Source organism: Triturus cristatus, chromosome 12 (assembly GCF_964204655.1).
Source record: "Triturus cristatus chromosome 12, aTriCri1.1, whole genome shotgun sequence".
In the NCBI taxonomy this organism is placed as follows: domain Eukaryota; kingdom Metazoa; phylum Chordata; class Amphibia; order Caudata; family Salamandridae; genus Triturus; species Triturus cristatus.
In genome coordinates this window covers 263,485,281-263,500,460 of record NC_140595.1, presented here as the reverse complement: position 1 = coordinate 263,500,460, position 15,180 = coordinate 263,485,281, and the positions used below count along the sequence as shown (strand labels likewise).

General features: G+C 49.0%; 1 protein-coding gene and 1 long non-coding RNA gene across 4 annotated transcripts in view; one reads left to right on the top strand and one right to left on the bottom strand.

Moving 5' to 3' along the window:
- The window catches only part of LOC146775817 (FH1/FH2 domain-containing protein 1-like), a 2,636,482-nt gene that overhangs the window by 1,430,092 nt on the left and 1,191,210 nt on the right, over nucleotides 1-15,180 (top strand). For all 3 annotated transcript variants that reach the window (XM_085639988.1, XM_085639986.1, XM_085639987.1), the window contains one exon: nucleotides 12,956-13,890. In XM_085639988.1, coding sequence (XP_085496114.1) covers nucleotides 12,956-13,890 — 935 coding nt within the window. The remainder of the gene's footprint in view (nucleotides 1-12,955; nucleotides 13,891-15,180) is intronic.
- Nucleotides 1-15,180, bottom strand: part of LOC146775820 (uncharacterized) — a 185,842-nt gene that overhangs the window by 6,553 nt on the left and 164,109 nt on the right. The gene's annotated exons all lie outside the window — the stretch shown is intronic.

Genomic DNA, 15,180 nt, shown 5'->3' with positions numbered 1-15,180 from the left:
CAACAGCGGCTGCAGCGCGGTGCCAATTGCCGATCCACCACTTTCGGTTTCGCTTTTGGACTTCAGGAGACTAGCTGGCGCGCGCGCTTGAGGTGGCGGGGTGCTTCCTGGGCCTCTGCGCGAGGCTTTGTCTCCACCTGTCACTAGAGTGCCGATCGCCTTGGGTCCCCCACACCGACATATTGCGGTCTTTGGTGCGGCGCTGGTCTTCCTTGCTGGTGCCTCTACACCCCTTGCTCGGTGGTCCCCTTGGGTGACTGTGCTCACATGGGGGGCAAAGGGGGTCCCGAGGGGCGCAAGACTAAGGCTTCCCTCCGCGGGGGAGCGGTCCAGAGCAACAACATGGACCGCTACACCCAGGGCAGAGGGTCCCCTGGAGCTACTGGCCCCCCCCCCGGACGCTGCCGGGGGCGGCACGACCGTCTCTACGGAACTTTCCCTGCAGGACATTATGGGCGCCATTGATGGCATCAGGGAAACCATCGCCACGCAATACGAGGCCCTGGCCCGTAAGATCGACACTGTCGCGATTGACGTCACTTTAATCCGGGCCGATCTCTCCAAAACTAACGAGAGGGTCCAGGCTCTCGATGCACGGACCTCCACCCTCGGTGCGGAGGTGTCGGATCTGCGGGCCGCGCTTGGTGACATCAGGGTGGTCAACGATCATATGGCCCGGCGGCTGGAGGACTTCGAGGGACGGGCCCGACGCAACAACATCCGCGTCATAGGTGTACCGGAGTCCTCCGACAACCGCCCGGTTGACCTCGTGGTCGAGGAACTTATCCTGCAACAGTTGTCCCCGGCTTGCCTAAGTAAGTTCTTTGCCGTGGAGCGGGCCCATCGAGTTCCGGGCGGTCGGCCACGGCCGGGGGCCCCCCCGAGGCCTATCGTGGCCAAACTGTTCCACTACAGGGACCGAGATGCTATTCTGCAGGCCTCACGGATTCACGGCCCGGTTCGCCATGAGAACTCGAGCATTAATTTTTATCCGGACTTCACACAACTGGTCCAGAAACAGCGGATGGGATTCCAGGGGGTGAAGCGTCGTCTCCGCGAGCTGGGCCTAAAGTATTCGATGCTCTACCCTGCAAAACTCCGAGTGGAACATGGGGATCGGACAGCCTTTTTTGACTCTCCTGTGGCCGTGAGTGACTGGCTGGACTCGCTGCCGGACAGAGGTGGCCGTCCCGGGCCCTCTGCGGGCACCGCAGGTGACGGGTCCCCTTTAGAATGACTTTTGGTCCTTGATTTTGCCATTTTGCACTGTTCAGTTGGGTCTTACTTCTTTTGTACATTGTGTTTCGCCAGGACCCGTGAGGGGGGCGGGCGGGGACGGGTCACTTTCCTCCTCCGGGGTCTTTTCGTAGAATGGGGTTAGTGGGGCGACAGGCACACTGCAAGTTGGGGGGGTTTTTTGGCCCGCAGGGGTGCAGGGTGGGGGGAGTTGGACTTGGGGTGGGGTTGGGGGGGAGGAGGGGTTGTTTTGCTGTGTGTTTTTTGTTTGCAGGGCGAGGTATTGATTTTTGTCCACATTCGGGAACTGTGCTGCGGGCTGGGGGACCTTTGATCTATTGGAGGGGATGGGGGGGGACGGGTTGAGGCTTATGTCATGGAACGTCAATGGGTTGGGGGACCGTATCAAGCGGGGTGTAGTACTGCAGTATTTGCGTCGTTTGACTCCTGATGTGGTGTTTCTCCAGGAGACGCATCTGGTTGGTAATGTTTGTCATGCAATGAACAGGGGGGGATACCGCCTCGTGGCCCATTCTGGTTTCACAACTGGTTCCAGGGGGGTGGGCATTCTCCTGCGAGCCTCACTTCCGGTGGAGATCACTAAGATAGTCTCGGATGACAGAGGGCGCTATGTGTGTCTGATTGGGAGGTGGGAGGGGCAGCCCCTTTCCCTGGTTTCAGTTTACGTCCCCCCGGGCCTCCAGAACTCCACCTTCACGGATTTGGGTCGCATGCTGCTCGAGCTTCCGGACAGTCTTCTGCTTATGGGCGGGGACTTTAATTCGGTGGTCTCGGGTGATCTGGATCGATACCCACCAAGGGCCCTCCCCGCTGCCCAGGCGTGGCTAGGTGGGCTGTTGGAGACCTTTGGCCTGGTGGATAGTTGGAGATTAATGCATCCGACCCAATGTCAGTACACCTTTCACTCTGGGGCGCATGGGAGTCTTTCTAGGTTAGACTATTTCCTTATGCCCGCGGCGCAGACTGGTCGGATTCGAGAGGTCAGGCACCTGGCGCGGGGTATCTCCGACCATTCTCCGCTGTGGCTGCTCTTTGACACCGGGTCGCGGTCTGCAGGGCGGATCGCTCCCATTAATCCGTGGTACCTGCGAGACCCTACGACTCGCGACAGCCTGGTTAAGGCTATGGACCACTACTTCCGTGATAACGAGGGGTCGGTGTCGTCTGCATTGTCCCTGTGGGAAGCCTTTAAAACCGTCATTCGCGGACACACCCTCTCCCAGATAGTGGTGGCCAAGAAGCTCAAGAGTGCGGCAGTGGTGAAGCTGGAGACTGACATCTCGGGGCTGGAGTCGGCCTTGGAGGCGGGTGTCACTCCGGACGGGCTCCATGCCCTCAGCCTGAAACAGTTTGAATATAGGTCTCTTGTCACTGACGCGGCCAAAACTATGTATAGGGAGCAGCAGGGTCGATTGTATGACGCTGGGGACAAGGCGGGAAAGTTGATTGCGTGGCTGGACAAGAAGGAGAGAGTGAATCGTGTGGTCCCGGAGTTGCGTGTTGCGGATGGAGTGTGTGTGACTGAGCCTGGTGAGATTGTGGAATGTTTCGCCGACCACCTCCGGGCCGTGTACTCCCCAGTGACTGACAGGGATGAGGACGACTCTCGCCTTTTACTGAGGGATATCGCTTTGCCCAGCCTGTCCGTCGAGGACCGTGAGCAGCTGGACGCCCCCTTGTCGGTGGATGAAATAGCGACTGCGATCCGCTCCCTTCGCTCGGGCAAGGCTATGGGTCCCAACGGTCTGCCTATTGAACTATATAAATTGCGCCCTGATAAGCTTGCGCCCTTCCTCAGTCGTATGTTTCAAGAGTCTCTTGCGGCGGGTTCCCTTCCGGCCGACCAGCGTTTGGCCACGATAGTCGTGATCCCCAAGGAAGGCAAGCCGCGAGACCGTTGTTCCTCTTACCGGCCTATTTCACTGCTAAACGCAGAGCCTAAAATCCTGGCTAAAGTCCTTGCCAATAGTTTGTTGAGCGTCATTTGCGATCTTATTCATCCTGATCAATGCGGCTTCATCCCGCATCGCAACACCGCTCTCAACTTGCGGCGTCTTCACGGCGCCCTCGCCAGGGCGGAGTTCCTCTCCGAACCGGCCGTGCTGGTTTCTTTAGATGCCACGATGGCTTTTGACACCATCGAGTGGCCATTCCTCTGGGCTGTCTTGGCTAAATTTGGCTTTGGGGAAGGATTTATCGGCTGGGTGAAGCTTCTTTATACGGGACCCATGGCTCAGGTGGTGGTGAATGGGCGGGTCTCTCGGCCCTTTGCTCTCGGCAGGGGCACGAGGCAGGGGTGCCCGTTGTCCCCTCTGCTCTTTGCTCTCGCCCTGGAGCCACTCGCTGCTTGGCTCCGCTGGGAGCCCTCGATTAGAGGGATCCGGTGGGCCCCGGGCTTCGAGGATCGGGTCTCGCTGTATGCGGACGATATTCTCCTGTATCTCACCTCGCCGCGGCAGTCGCTCAACGTCCTCTTTGACGTTCTGACTTCCTTTGGGAGCAATTCGGGTCTCACGATTAATTGGTCTAAATCCTGCGTCTATCCTATCTCCGGTGGTCCCCCTCTCCTGCCGCCTCGGCTTCCGATCCAAGTATCTCTGATCGGCTTTAAGTACCTGGGGATATACGTCTCGTTGGACCCGGTGGCTCGCTATGAGCAGAATCTCCTGCTTCCACTTCGGCGTTTGCGGGAGGACACGGCCCGGTGGTGCAGGCTGCCCCTGTCCCCGCTGGGTCGGGCCGCGCTGTTTAAAATGATGTCCCTTCCCAGGTTCCTCTATGCACTCCAGAACTCCTTCGACGTCATTCCAGTGGCCTACTTTCGGGAGGTGGAGAGCCTGCAGAGGAGACTGGTGTGGGACGGACGGGCGCGTATCGCTCTTGCAAAGCTTACTCTCCCCTGGTACGACGGGGGCATCGCGCTTCCCGACATTCGCAGGTACTATTGGGCCTCGCAGCTATCGGCCATTAACCATGCCACATATGCGCCTGGCTTGAATCCGGCGTATGAGATGGACAAGTTCCTGTTTCCCGGCGGGAACTATAACAGGGCACTTTACTCCCGCGCGGCTGGACGGACCCTCACGGGCCCCACTAAGATTGCGGTACGGACCTGGAGGGCTGCCACTGCGGCCATGGGCTGGAGTGAGCGACTAACATGTGCTACTCCTTTGTTTGCCTCCGACCGACTGGGCAGCCTCTGGACTACGAAGGGGTTTGACCAGTGGGATACGATTGGTATCAGCAGAGTGGGAGACCTATGGCTTAAGGGCACGGTTAAGACCTTCGCGGCGCTCCAGGGCGAATACGAGCTTACGGACAGGGAGTTCTTCCGCTATGCCCAGGTTCGTCACGCCCTGCTCTCGGTCTTTGGGGAGGGGACCAAGATCCCGGTTTCCTCGCCCCTCGAGGACCGCATACTTGACGGACATGTCCCTGACAGTACCATTTCTTTAATTTATAAAAAACTAATCAATCACCGGGCTGACCTCTTGGTGCGCCTCCGAGAGACTTGGACGGGGGATGGGGTGGAACTGGACGACGAGGACTGGCAGTCTGCACTGTCGTCCCCCAAGGAGGTCGCCATTCCAGCCCGTCTCCGCCTGGTACAGCTTAAGATTCTTCACCGGGTGTATGTGACGGGTCCCCGCTTGGTCTCGATGGGATTTTCCGACGACGGGCTCTGTAAGCGGGGCTGTGGGCTCAGCGCCACCTTTCTCCATATCCTGTGGGAATGCCGCGAGGTGGCGGAATACTGGCGCCGGGTCCATACGGTTATGGGACAAGTCACTGGGGTTGTGCTGCTGCCGGAGGTGCGTCGCTGTGTCCTGAATGTGTGGGAGCCCAATGATTACAACGCGGCGCAGACTCGGTGGGCGGCCCTGGGGAACATGATTGCTAAGAGAGATATAGCGCAGCTTTGGGGCTCCCAGCGGCCTCCCACCGTGTCCGTATGGAAGGAGAATATGGACTGGTGTATGTTCAGGGAGAAGACTGTGTATGTGGCCCGTGGTAAGCCAGGGGCATGGGGTAGAATCTGGGGGCAATGGAACGCGTATCGCGGGGGTATCTGTACGCCCCCCCTCGTGGACACCGATATCGCCATGTCCCCCTGACCCTTGATGGTTCCTTGCACCTTTTGAAATAACTAAATATGGACGTTCATCTCCCGTGACCCCCCCCCCACCCCCAGCCTTCCGGTACTCCTTCCCTTTGCCGGCTGCTTGGGGCCTGAAGTGGAGTTCCCCGGGGGTAGCCTGCCCGCACTGTTTGCCCTTATGCCTCGCCTTTTGTTTTTTCTTTCAGTTATTGTGTATGTTGGACTTGATTCTCCTGTTCCTTTAGGCTATCCGGAGCCATTACGGGGCTGGGCCCCAGGAATCGACTGCTGCCTTGATAAATGTATATTTCCCTCTGAATCTAGCGGCCGGCCCTGGTGGTTGTAGGCCCGTGCTTGTAACCGATTTATTGTTCAATAAAAATTAAAAAAAAAAAAAAAAAAAACCTTCAGGCAATTCAAAATGCCGCAGCTAGGGTTCTGTTAAATCTACCCTACCGTCACCCAACGTCCAAAGCCATCAAAGAACTTCACTGGCTCCCAGTTAGAGCCAGAATACAGTTTAAGGCCCTCTGTCTGGTCCATAAAGCCTTGTACGGCACGGGACCAGACGACTTGTCCAAACTTCTCCCTTGTTATGTGCCATTGCGTACATTAAGGTCAGCCAATCATGATCTGATATGCCAGCCAAGAATAAGAAGAATGCGATGGGGCAGCAGGTCCTTCTCGTACCAAGCCTCTAGATTATGGAACTCTCTGCCCTCTGATTTGCGCTCACAAAAATCCAAACAATGTTTTAGAAAGGCATTAAAAACCTGGCTTTTCTCCTCACACTAAGATCTGCTTTCCACCGCTCTCATTTGTCACTATAGCGCCAAGACGCCTCGGCAGTCGAGCGCTTTACAAATACTTCAGTATTCAGTATGTGGTGGGTTGAATCCTCATCCCATCCAACATGGTTTTTGTATAATGTTGAGGCCTAGGCGACCACCCATTCCTGCACATATGTATGTTGCAAGTGCCTGGGAATGTGATATGAGAAGGCTGGTAGAATTACCGTTTCTCCTTTAGGGCAATCCATTACGAATGCTGGCGGTCAATCTCGTTCAGCTAACAAAATGTCATAGCCAAACGTAAGGTTCACCCAAAAGAGACCTCTCACTTTCCTACACTTGTCCGCCTCCATCTGGAGCGTTATTTCATATACTTTATGTGGGACACTTACTCCTGTATCAGGTGTTTCCACCGTGATATAATCATTCAAGTCCGCTATTACCAGAAATTCTATCAGGTTCTGGTGAGCTATTGTTACTTCTGCCGCACGTCAGAGCCCATTCCCCGTTCAGTAGTCGAGTCCTCAGAATTCTGGGCATGTCTGATCTTTAGACCTACAACCTTCTTCTTTTTGAACTGTGGCTTTTACTTTGGCTTTGCTTCTTTTTTGGAAGTATAATCTTGAGCGTGCTGCTTGTCTTTGGACTTTGTACACTACTCTTGTCTTTCTGACCGTCCTTCCCTCTCTGAGCTTTTCGATGAACCCTGATAGGAATGAGAGGAACGTGTATCAGTATGCTGATACCTGTCAGGTTTCCTAATATTATCCCTATTCCCAAGGTTATACCTCTTTTCGGAGGGTTCCTGTGGAGGAGATCTACCTCAGGATTGAGATCTGTTCTCTTTAAACGTTAGTAGTTTTTTTATTATCCCACTTCTTTTTAGAAGAAGCAGGTGTCTGCTTTGAAGTGTCCTTTTCAGGACTGCCCATCAGTTGTGGTTTTAAAGCTTTCCCACCCAAACTGTCTCTGCCTAATTCAGCATATGCAGTTTCAATTATTTTTGGTAGTTTGTGTTCCTGTTCTAAAGGACTGAACTCCCTTAGGCGTTGGCGGGGTGCCACTGAAGCTGCTTTCCCTTTAATATTAGCTAGTATTATGGCTGACACCTGGGCATAGTTACCTAGTAACTTCATCCCTAAGTTCAGAGCAGGCTCTGCTCTGTACTAGATTTGTATTTGTCTTAATACATCTGATATCACCGCTAATGAAGGAATACCATGAGTTCTGGTATAAATGGCAGCAAAGACTGTACCCCAAGTGGTACAACCTTCTACTTGTGGTGTTATTCCCATGGGCAAGCAGATTGTTAGAAATTCTGTGTTTTTCATACGGGGTAGTATTCGGGAATACAGCCTCGAGCTGTGTAATTTTCTGAGCTTTTGTTCACGTTTTGTGGGCATCTTGCCCATCACTGCGTGTAATGTTTGTGGTGTAATTTTAGTTGCTGTACCCTGAGATTGAGTTCCATTTGTTGTAACTATTGCTGGTTCGACAGTGAATGTCCTCATGATTAATTGCGTCATGTTTCTATACATTTTAATTAAATCTTTGTGTTGTATGAGTAAGTCTCCTTCTGGCATTGTATTAATGTCAGAATGTGGTGTGTAGGCCGCTAATATCGGCCATGTTGTCCCTTCTCCTCCGAGTGGGGCTAATCGTACTCTTCTTCTTATGTGGGGTAGGGTGCCTTTAAACCAGTATATATGTTCCTGGTGCGTGAGTGGAACCTCTATGTCCTCGAGCGGACAATATTCCACTGGTGCATCTCCTTCTGTGTAAGAATGAAATGTTTTTGGTCTTGCATTATCTGATGGGAATGTAACCCACAAATAAAATACCTCTGTTTTGTTTGATTTGTGTGCCTCAATCATGAAAACTACTAAGCCACCCCTAGCTGATAAACCATTTTCTAACAGTTTCATGGTGACTGTCTGAATTTTTCTTCAATCGGAATTACGTCTGTATCTTCTTCTCCTGCTGAAAGGTGCAGATCCACTACTGGGTTATCTCCTGTCTCAGTCATTTTGTAAAAAATAAGTTTTGTTCAAGGGAACTAAGATAAAGGTTTTAATGCACAATTTTAGGAACACTGTCCCCTTCACGCTTGATTAACGAACAGCTAATAAATAGGTTTCTTCGCCTACTCAGCTGTGGCGGAGTTTGTGCCCACCCACTCCAGACGTCGCTGGTGTTTTGTGAGTAGGGGTCTCTGAGAATAGCACGACTGAACTACTCAGATTCTACTGTTAAATAAGTACCCAACCAACATTGGCGGTGCCATGTCGTGTAGTTCCTATATTACCTATACAGGATCTGCGCATTTTGGATAACATAAACTGTGGGTTTGGTGGCAGACTGGTTCTGTGCACCCCCACCGCATACGTTAGCTTGTCTGTATCAACTAGCTCACAGTGCCAATAGAATCTCTTCTTATCGGGGAGAGAATAGTTTATGGCAACCTCAGAACATGACAACCCTGATCCCCCAGGATCGTGGAAACAATATACTACTTTTCGCTCAGTCACTCATGCTTACTTAGTTTCTCTCAGAGATACACAGAATAAACAGGGTGGGTGTTTCAATCAGAATTTATTGAACAGTTGTTATTCTAGTGTAGAATAGATGAGCTGCAACAACCATTAGACAGTAGCAGAGATATATGATTAGCAGTACTACGAAAGTAAATAAAGGGATGGTACAGTTCTACCATTTTTCAGTAATTATGAATATATACAAGTACATAGAATACATGATAATAAGTGCATACTCCTACGATACCTCCCTAACTAGATGTACCTAAATGTACCTAGCATCTATGTAGGTGTTATGCCAAGAATCCCTCTAAGGTCTAGTCAACCCCATTACCTGAGTAAGGAGAGAATATGGGACCCCGTCCTGGTCTCTAGTTGGACACCCTGCGAGGGATGTTAGACCACTGTGAGCTGAAGTGTCTGCATTCATGAACCTCAGCGTCTCTGGTCAGTGTGTCAGCCAGGAAGTCACGGTCTCCTCTGTCCCTCTAAGCAAGACATGATGTATATACACCCATAGGTCCCCCCAGGGGTCCTACCATGTTGTGTTACTGTGCCGGCCTAAAAGATGACGTCGGCCCTGAACTTTATACAGAGATTATTCAGGAGATGTCAGTCCTGCTGTGCTTCAAAGAAGCCTCATGCATAATGTATGAGATTCGAACTAGGGAAAAGCCCGTGTTTTGATCACAGTGTCGTATCTAGGTAAAAGGTCAGTGCCTATGAACCGTTACGTATATAATGTAGGTAAGAATATAGGTGAAAGGTTGTGATGTTACCTGCGCCTATATAAGGTAGCTATATGGAATATAACAAGAGCAAATTAGTTAATTGATGAATTAACAAAATTATCAGGGATTGCCTGTACAACACTCCCAGATATATAGTCTGCTTACCACACCTAACACCATTACAGGGATATCCTGCTTTGTCTCTCGAAAAGGGAGAGAGCCAGCACCCAAATTGTGCCTCAGTGGGTTAACCAGGAGGAAAGATGTGGTTGTGCACTGAAAGCACATCAGAGAAGGAACTGAGGGTAACCAAAAGAAGTACAAAGCGCAGTACAGCAGTTTGATTTGTGTAACAGGCGCATAATTGAAGGTAAGAAACTTTGCCTATGTTAAGAAGTCTGCGTTGTAAGGTGGGACATTTTTGTGTTTTTCAAAATCATTTAGAATGTGAATAGAAATGTAGTAAAATTACAAAGCAGCTAAGCAAGATGTATGGACAGATTGTTAAAGGCACGAGAACTCCCCAAATGTCCATAAACTATGCCAAGTCCAAAGGGATAATGTCAGACTCCATTTGTGGGGCCTCAGGTGAGTCAAGGGTTACGGGACCACAAGTCTGGTGGTTGCAGTCATATGCTCATAGTGTCCTTGAGTCCATTCTACTTTGGTTCTTCAAACTGAGTCATATATATCCTTTCCAGACTACTCTCAGGGGAGCTTGTTAGAGTAGTCAAAGATTTTTTAGGGAGGTAGTCTGGGGGCAATAACTCAGAACTCAACTGTCAACCAACAAACACAGTAATAAACTGTCCAGCCCAGTGTGAGTCTTTGAAGAATAACTTTACTGGCACAGCAAAAACATACTACACAAAGAAATGATGTTCAGTTACTTTGTTTTTAAACACTGCTGCCTAGAACCTTTTGGTGTCTCTCCTTCACCAACCTATCGGATAGTATCGGAGTGATTGTTGCTTTATCAGCCAAGGCGAATTGGCTGATGAGTAATATGTCAACTAGTGCTAATAGCTATGTCCTAACCAATAAACCATTTAGCTGTGCATAGGAGTGATGAGCTGTAGAGATAAATGTGTAATCGATGTCATCTTAGTGTTTCTCCCTCAAAATGTCTAGCTAGCTATCATGCCTCTAGCAATCATTCTCTGAAGTCTACAGATTCTGGCCCTCTATTGCCTGTGATTTATCTTCAATATCGTCCATAGCTATTTTGAGGTCCTATCACATCCCCACGATGTCTGATCTAGCTGATTTTAGGAGTACGTCTTGGTTAATGCTTGGGGCATAAAGTGTTGTAATTGTGTATGTATTACTAATGATAGTACTGCAGTCATGCACAAGCCTGCTCTCTCCTATGCATTCTTCCTCATATTCTGTTGCAAATGTTGACTTTTGAGAACTAAGAACCACATTTGGAACCGTTCCAAACACAATTTGTGCAACTCTTTTGTAAGATGATGTGTATCCTGTAGGTAGTTCAAAGCTGCTAATCTATTTGTTGAACACTGTTGTCACCCTGAACCTTAAGACTAAATAATTTAAGCATTGCAGCTAGAGAGAGAATGCTTTTCTGTGAAGTGCCTACCCCTTATGTAGCTACCCCCAGCACGTCAGTAGACTTTCAGCAGGCCAGGGGCAACAGGCTTGCAGCTCCATCCTGCTATCCTTCCTCGCTTAGCCCCTAAACTGATCGAACTTTGGTCAGGAATTTTTTTAAAGCACTTTTTATTTTGAACTGAAAACTAATCTGAAAGGCTGGCCCTGTTGGTATAGTGTGTCTCTTTGATGCCAGCAATATGGTACCTGTCTATTTTCTTGTCATTGTTTAAACGTTCATAGCATCAAGTCATGAGACAGCTCATTGTATGCTCATTGAAGGTTACAGAATTTGGGGTGCCTAATAAAGACATCATCTTCTCCTTTTCATCTTATAAATGCAGACTTGTGAAGGTATCCAGTGATGCATCTCACCACAGATCTGCTCAGATCAACCAGACGATTCAGTGGTTTTTTGGACATACTCATCCTGTTCAAGGTCTTCATGCTTCAACAGCATATTATCATACTATTCCTAGACAAGAAATCCATTTCCTAAGTGATTCTGTCCCTCCATTCGTTCATACCCCTTTTTCTCCTGGTCCAAAACCCGAATTACGGTTCATTCATGTCTTTCTACAATTCACAGAGGCAGGTTTTCACATCCTGCCAGACTGTGCTTTCCTGATCCTTTGTCTCTCTCAGAAAGTGTTAAGGAATTCTTCTGAAATAGTTGTGGGGCCAACGTTTGTCTATCTTTCCAAGAAGGACCTTGCAAAGCCCTTGTGCTTGTCAACCCTGTTCTTGTCACCCATGTCATTATTTGAGCTTCTAGAAGTCTGCGTATCTTTTATAGTTGTTTCCTTCCAGCTCATGTTGGCCACCATGGAGTTGCTTGGTTAGTTGCGTAAGCCAGGAACTCTGGAAGGTCAAGTCAGCTATGTGTAGGTTTTACTGCCCACTCACCATGATGGCTGATGTCTTTATTACCTCTACAGGGCACCACCCATGTGTGCTATGTCAATACAGCCTATGTAGACCTCCCGAGCCGCACACACCCAAGTAGGCAGGCATCTCACGTGGCCAAGTGTCCTTAGCGCTAGTCTCACTTGTAGGCTAATCCGGGAAAGAGGAGACCTGCACATGGGCAACAATTACTAACGTCACCAAAAATTCCCCCTTCAGCCAGCATTGTAGAAGACCGCTACCCTCCTTAATTTCCCACCAGGACAGTCCTCTCTTGCTACCACCATTGCAGAATTCCCTACCCTTGGTAGTAGCACTCCTAGGTAGGAGTGTCATTTTTCTGAGAGATCCAGGGCTCATTGAATGTGGGAGACCTCTCTTTTGCTCCTCCCAAGGTGTTACCCTAATTGTGACTTTATCTCAGCAACCTTACAGTCTTTGTCCCCTCACTGCGAGTGCTGCGTTGTCCTGGGGGTGTCTTCCAGGTGCATTCCACCTCTTCACTGCCAGTGTTCTGCGTCTACAGCACTTAGCAATGAGGCCTCATCTGCCTCTAAGTGTCCTCAGACAGAGAGCTGATGCGCACAACTTCCCAAAATTGCCGCCACCCAGCGCAAGGAGACTTCCCTTCTGCTTCTTTTTGCTGGGATATCCATTCTCGGACAACTGGGACTCCTGTCTTGTACCCCACCAATGTCGGGACAAAGCCACCCCTCCTGACCACCTCTGCTGCTGTACAGGGGTGAAGTGGTCACACAGTATGTTTTCAGTTTCAAGTCTTTGTTTTCAATAATAATAAAACAGTTCCATTAATTATTACCAAAGTTTGCAGGGGATTATAGGAAGCAAAAATATCCCTTTATTGAAATGGTGGAACCTGAATTGGCAGCTTTTTAGAAACTTGGCTAAAAACCACCTGCTGTAGTGCATACATTACTTACTTATATAAAAATATTTTGTACTTAATCTTATGTAACTGCATTATTGTACACAATGATAATCTTTCCCAATTGTGTGTTTAATCAGGTCAAAAGATCAATCCACCATCAACCTTTCAACCTAGTGTCAAGCCTAGCACAATCCCAAATGGCAAGAAGTTTATGATGGACATGTTGTATGCAGATAAGAAGTCTTGTCCCCTTGAAGTGATGACCGAAGGTGAAATTCTCAAATTGGACTATTCTGATTTAGATAAAATTCAGAAAGTGTCACCAAAATGCCTATTGAGCCACATCCACACACATTGCGAAGAGGAGGATGAAAGGAAACCTGATGTAGAGGTTTCTGAGGCCTGGAGAACAACAGGATTAAGAGCACAATACAGCATTGATGCGGAAACAAATGCAAAGGATTTGGAGAACACTTTCATGACTCCTGTGAAAAAGAAATACTTAGCAGAATATAAGAAAGCAAATCAAAGTGAACTCCGTATTAAGGATTTAGATTTTTCAGACTTGTGTGATGAAGATGATTTTGATGTTCTGGAGGTAGAAGCTCAAGGGTCGAATTGTTTTAGTTGCTTTCCTTCTCCACCTACCCAACCCAACTTCTGCTTGCAGTCATCACCATCTTCAGGGGTACCTTTGTTACCCCCACCACCACCACTGCCGCCACCCCCACCACCCCTCCCAACACCCCAGCTACCTTTATGTCTAGGCATGCCTCTTCAGCCACAGTTAGTTTGTCCACTGTTACCTCCTGGTCTTCCTTCACCTCCACCACCTCCACCACCTCCACCTGTTGGAATGCCACCAGGACCTACTCATGCTGAGAGCTCAGCTTTTATGGAGAAAAGGAAGACAATAAAGCTCTTCTGGAAAGAGCTTCGACCTTCAAACATACCTCCGCGTAACCCATATGGTAGTGGTACAGTGTGGGCCTCCCTGGATAAAGTAAACATGGACACTAGAAAATTGGGGCATCTCTTTGAATCAAAGGCTAAAGAAGTTCCTGGTTCAAAGGTAAACCATGTACACTTCTATATTTGTTTATTTAGCACTATTGAACTAAGTATGTTTTGCTTATTATGTTAAATGTGAATGCAGTACATTTTCTGGATACGTTACTGGTGGTTGCAAATAATATTCAATATAAATCTATATTGTTCCTATGTACATCCTCAGTTGTCTTAAACTCACAGGTATGCCCTATAAGGTTACGTGAAGAATGTGCAGATAAAGAATAACGCAGGAAGGAGGGTTGACATAATCTGAACTTGGTGCTAGGCTCAACATCATGTGATCCTGCGCAAATCACCTAACCTTCCTGTGGCCAAAACATGTGGAAAATGTGTTTGTTTAATCTCCACTTGATATTCACAATCTTGTAGCCCGATCCCTCAGTAATGTACAGTGCTCCAGTGATTCACAGCTACATTTGCGCTATATAGATTCCAATACATACAAACTCAGCTATCGTCAAAGGCATTTATGCTAGAATAGTGTTACTGATCTGGAAATGGGTACATACTTGGTCTCAGGCAGGTCTCAGGCCAAGCTCTCCCCGTGCTGCTGCATCACTCGTGTCTGCTTCTTGCGGTCTCCTAACTTTTCCCTTCCTTTTCACTGCTTTCTCTTTCCTTTTTGTCCATTTTCGGAGTGGTTTCTCCTTGCTTTTTCCTAATTTTTCACTGCTTTCTGCTTCCTTTTCCCCCAGTTTTCAAGTGCTTTCTCCTATCTTTTTCCTCATTCTCACTGTTTTCTCCTTGCTTTTTCCCATGTTTGCGTGCCTTCTCCATGCTTTCCCCACGTTTTCATTGCTTTATCCTTTTTTCCCTCATTGCCACTCCCGCCTGCCGTCTGTTTTCCCGCCAAGCCGCGCCCACCACCTCCCTCCACCCAGGACCTACTTATTGGAGGCCACAGCGTGACCCCATTGAGCAGATCCCAGGGCCAGCTCTCCCCCTGCTGCTGCATCACTGTTGGGCATGTCTTCCCCTTGCTTCTTCCCAGTTTTCTGAGTGTTTCTCCTTGCTTTTCCCTAATTTTACACTGCTTTCTCCTTGCTTTTCCCCCATGTTTTGAGTGCATTCTGTAGGAAGCTGACTCTTTATATTCTATACCAAAGTAAGTGTGAACAGAGTCCAGTGGGTCCCCACAGGTCTAGCTGAAGCTAAATTAGAGTAGTACTAACAGCTCTCTTTGTGGTAGTGTGGGTGAGCAGTTAGGCTTATCTAGAGGTTTTGTTAAGCATTTATTGTATTCACTCACTCAAGACTGATGGCATACACTCAGCGACTGAATGCAGACCAA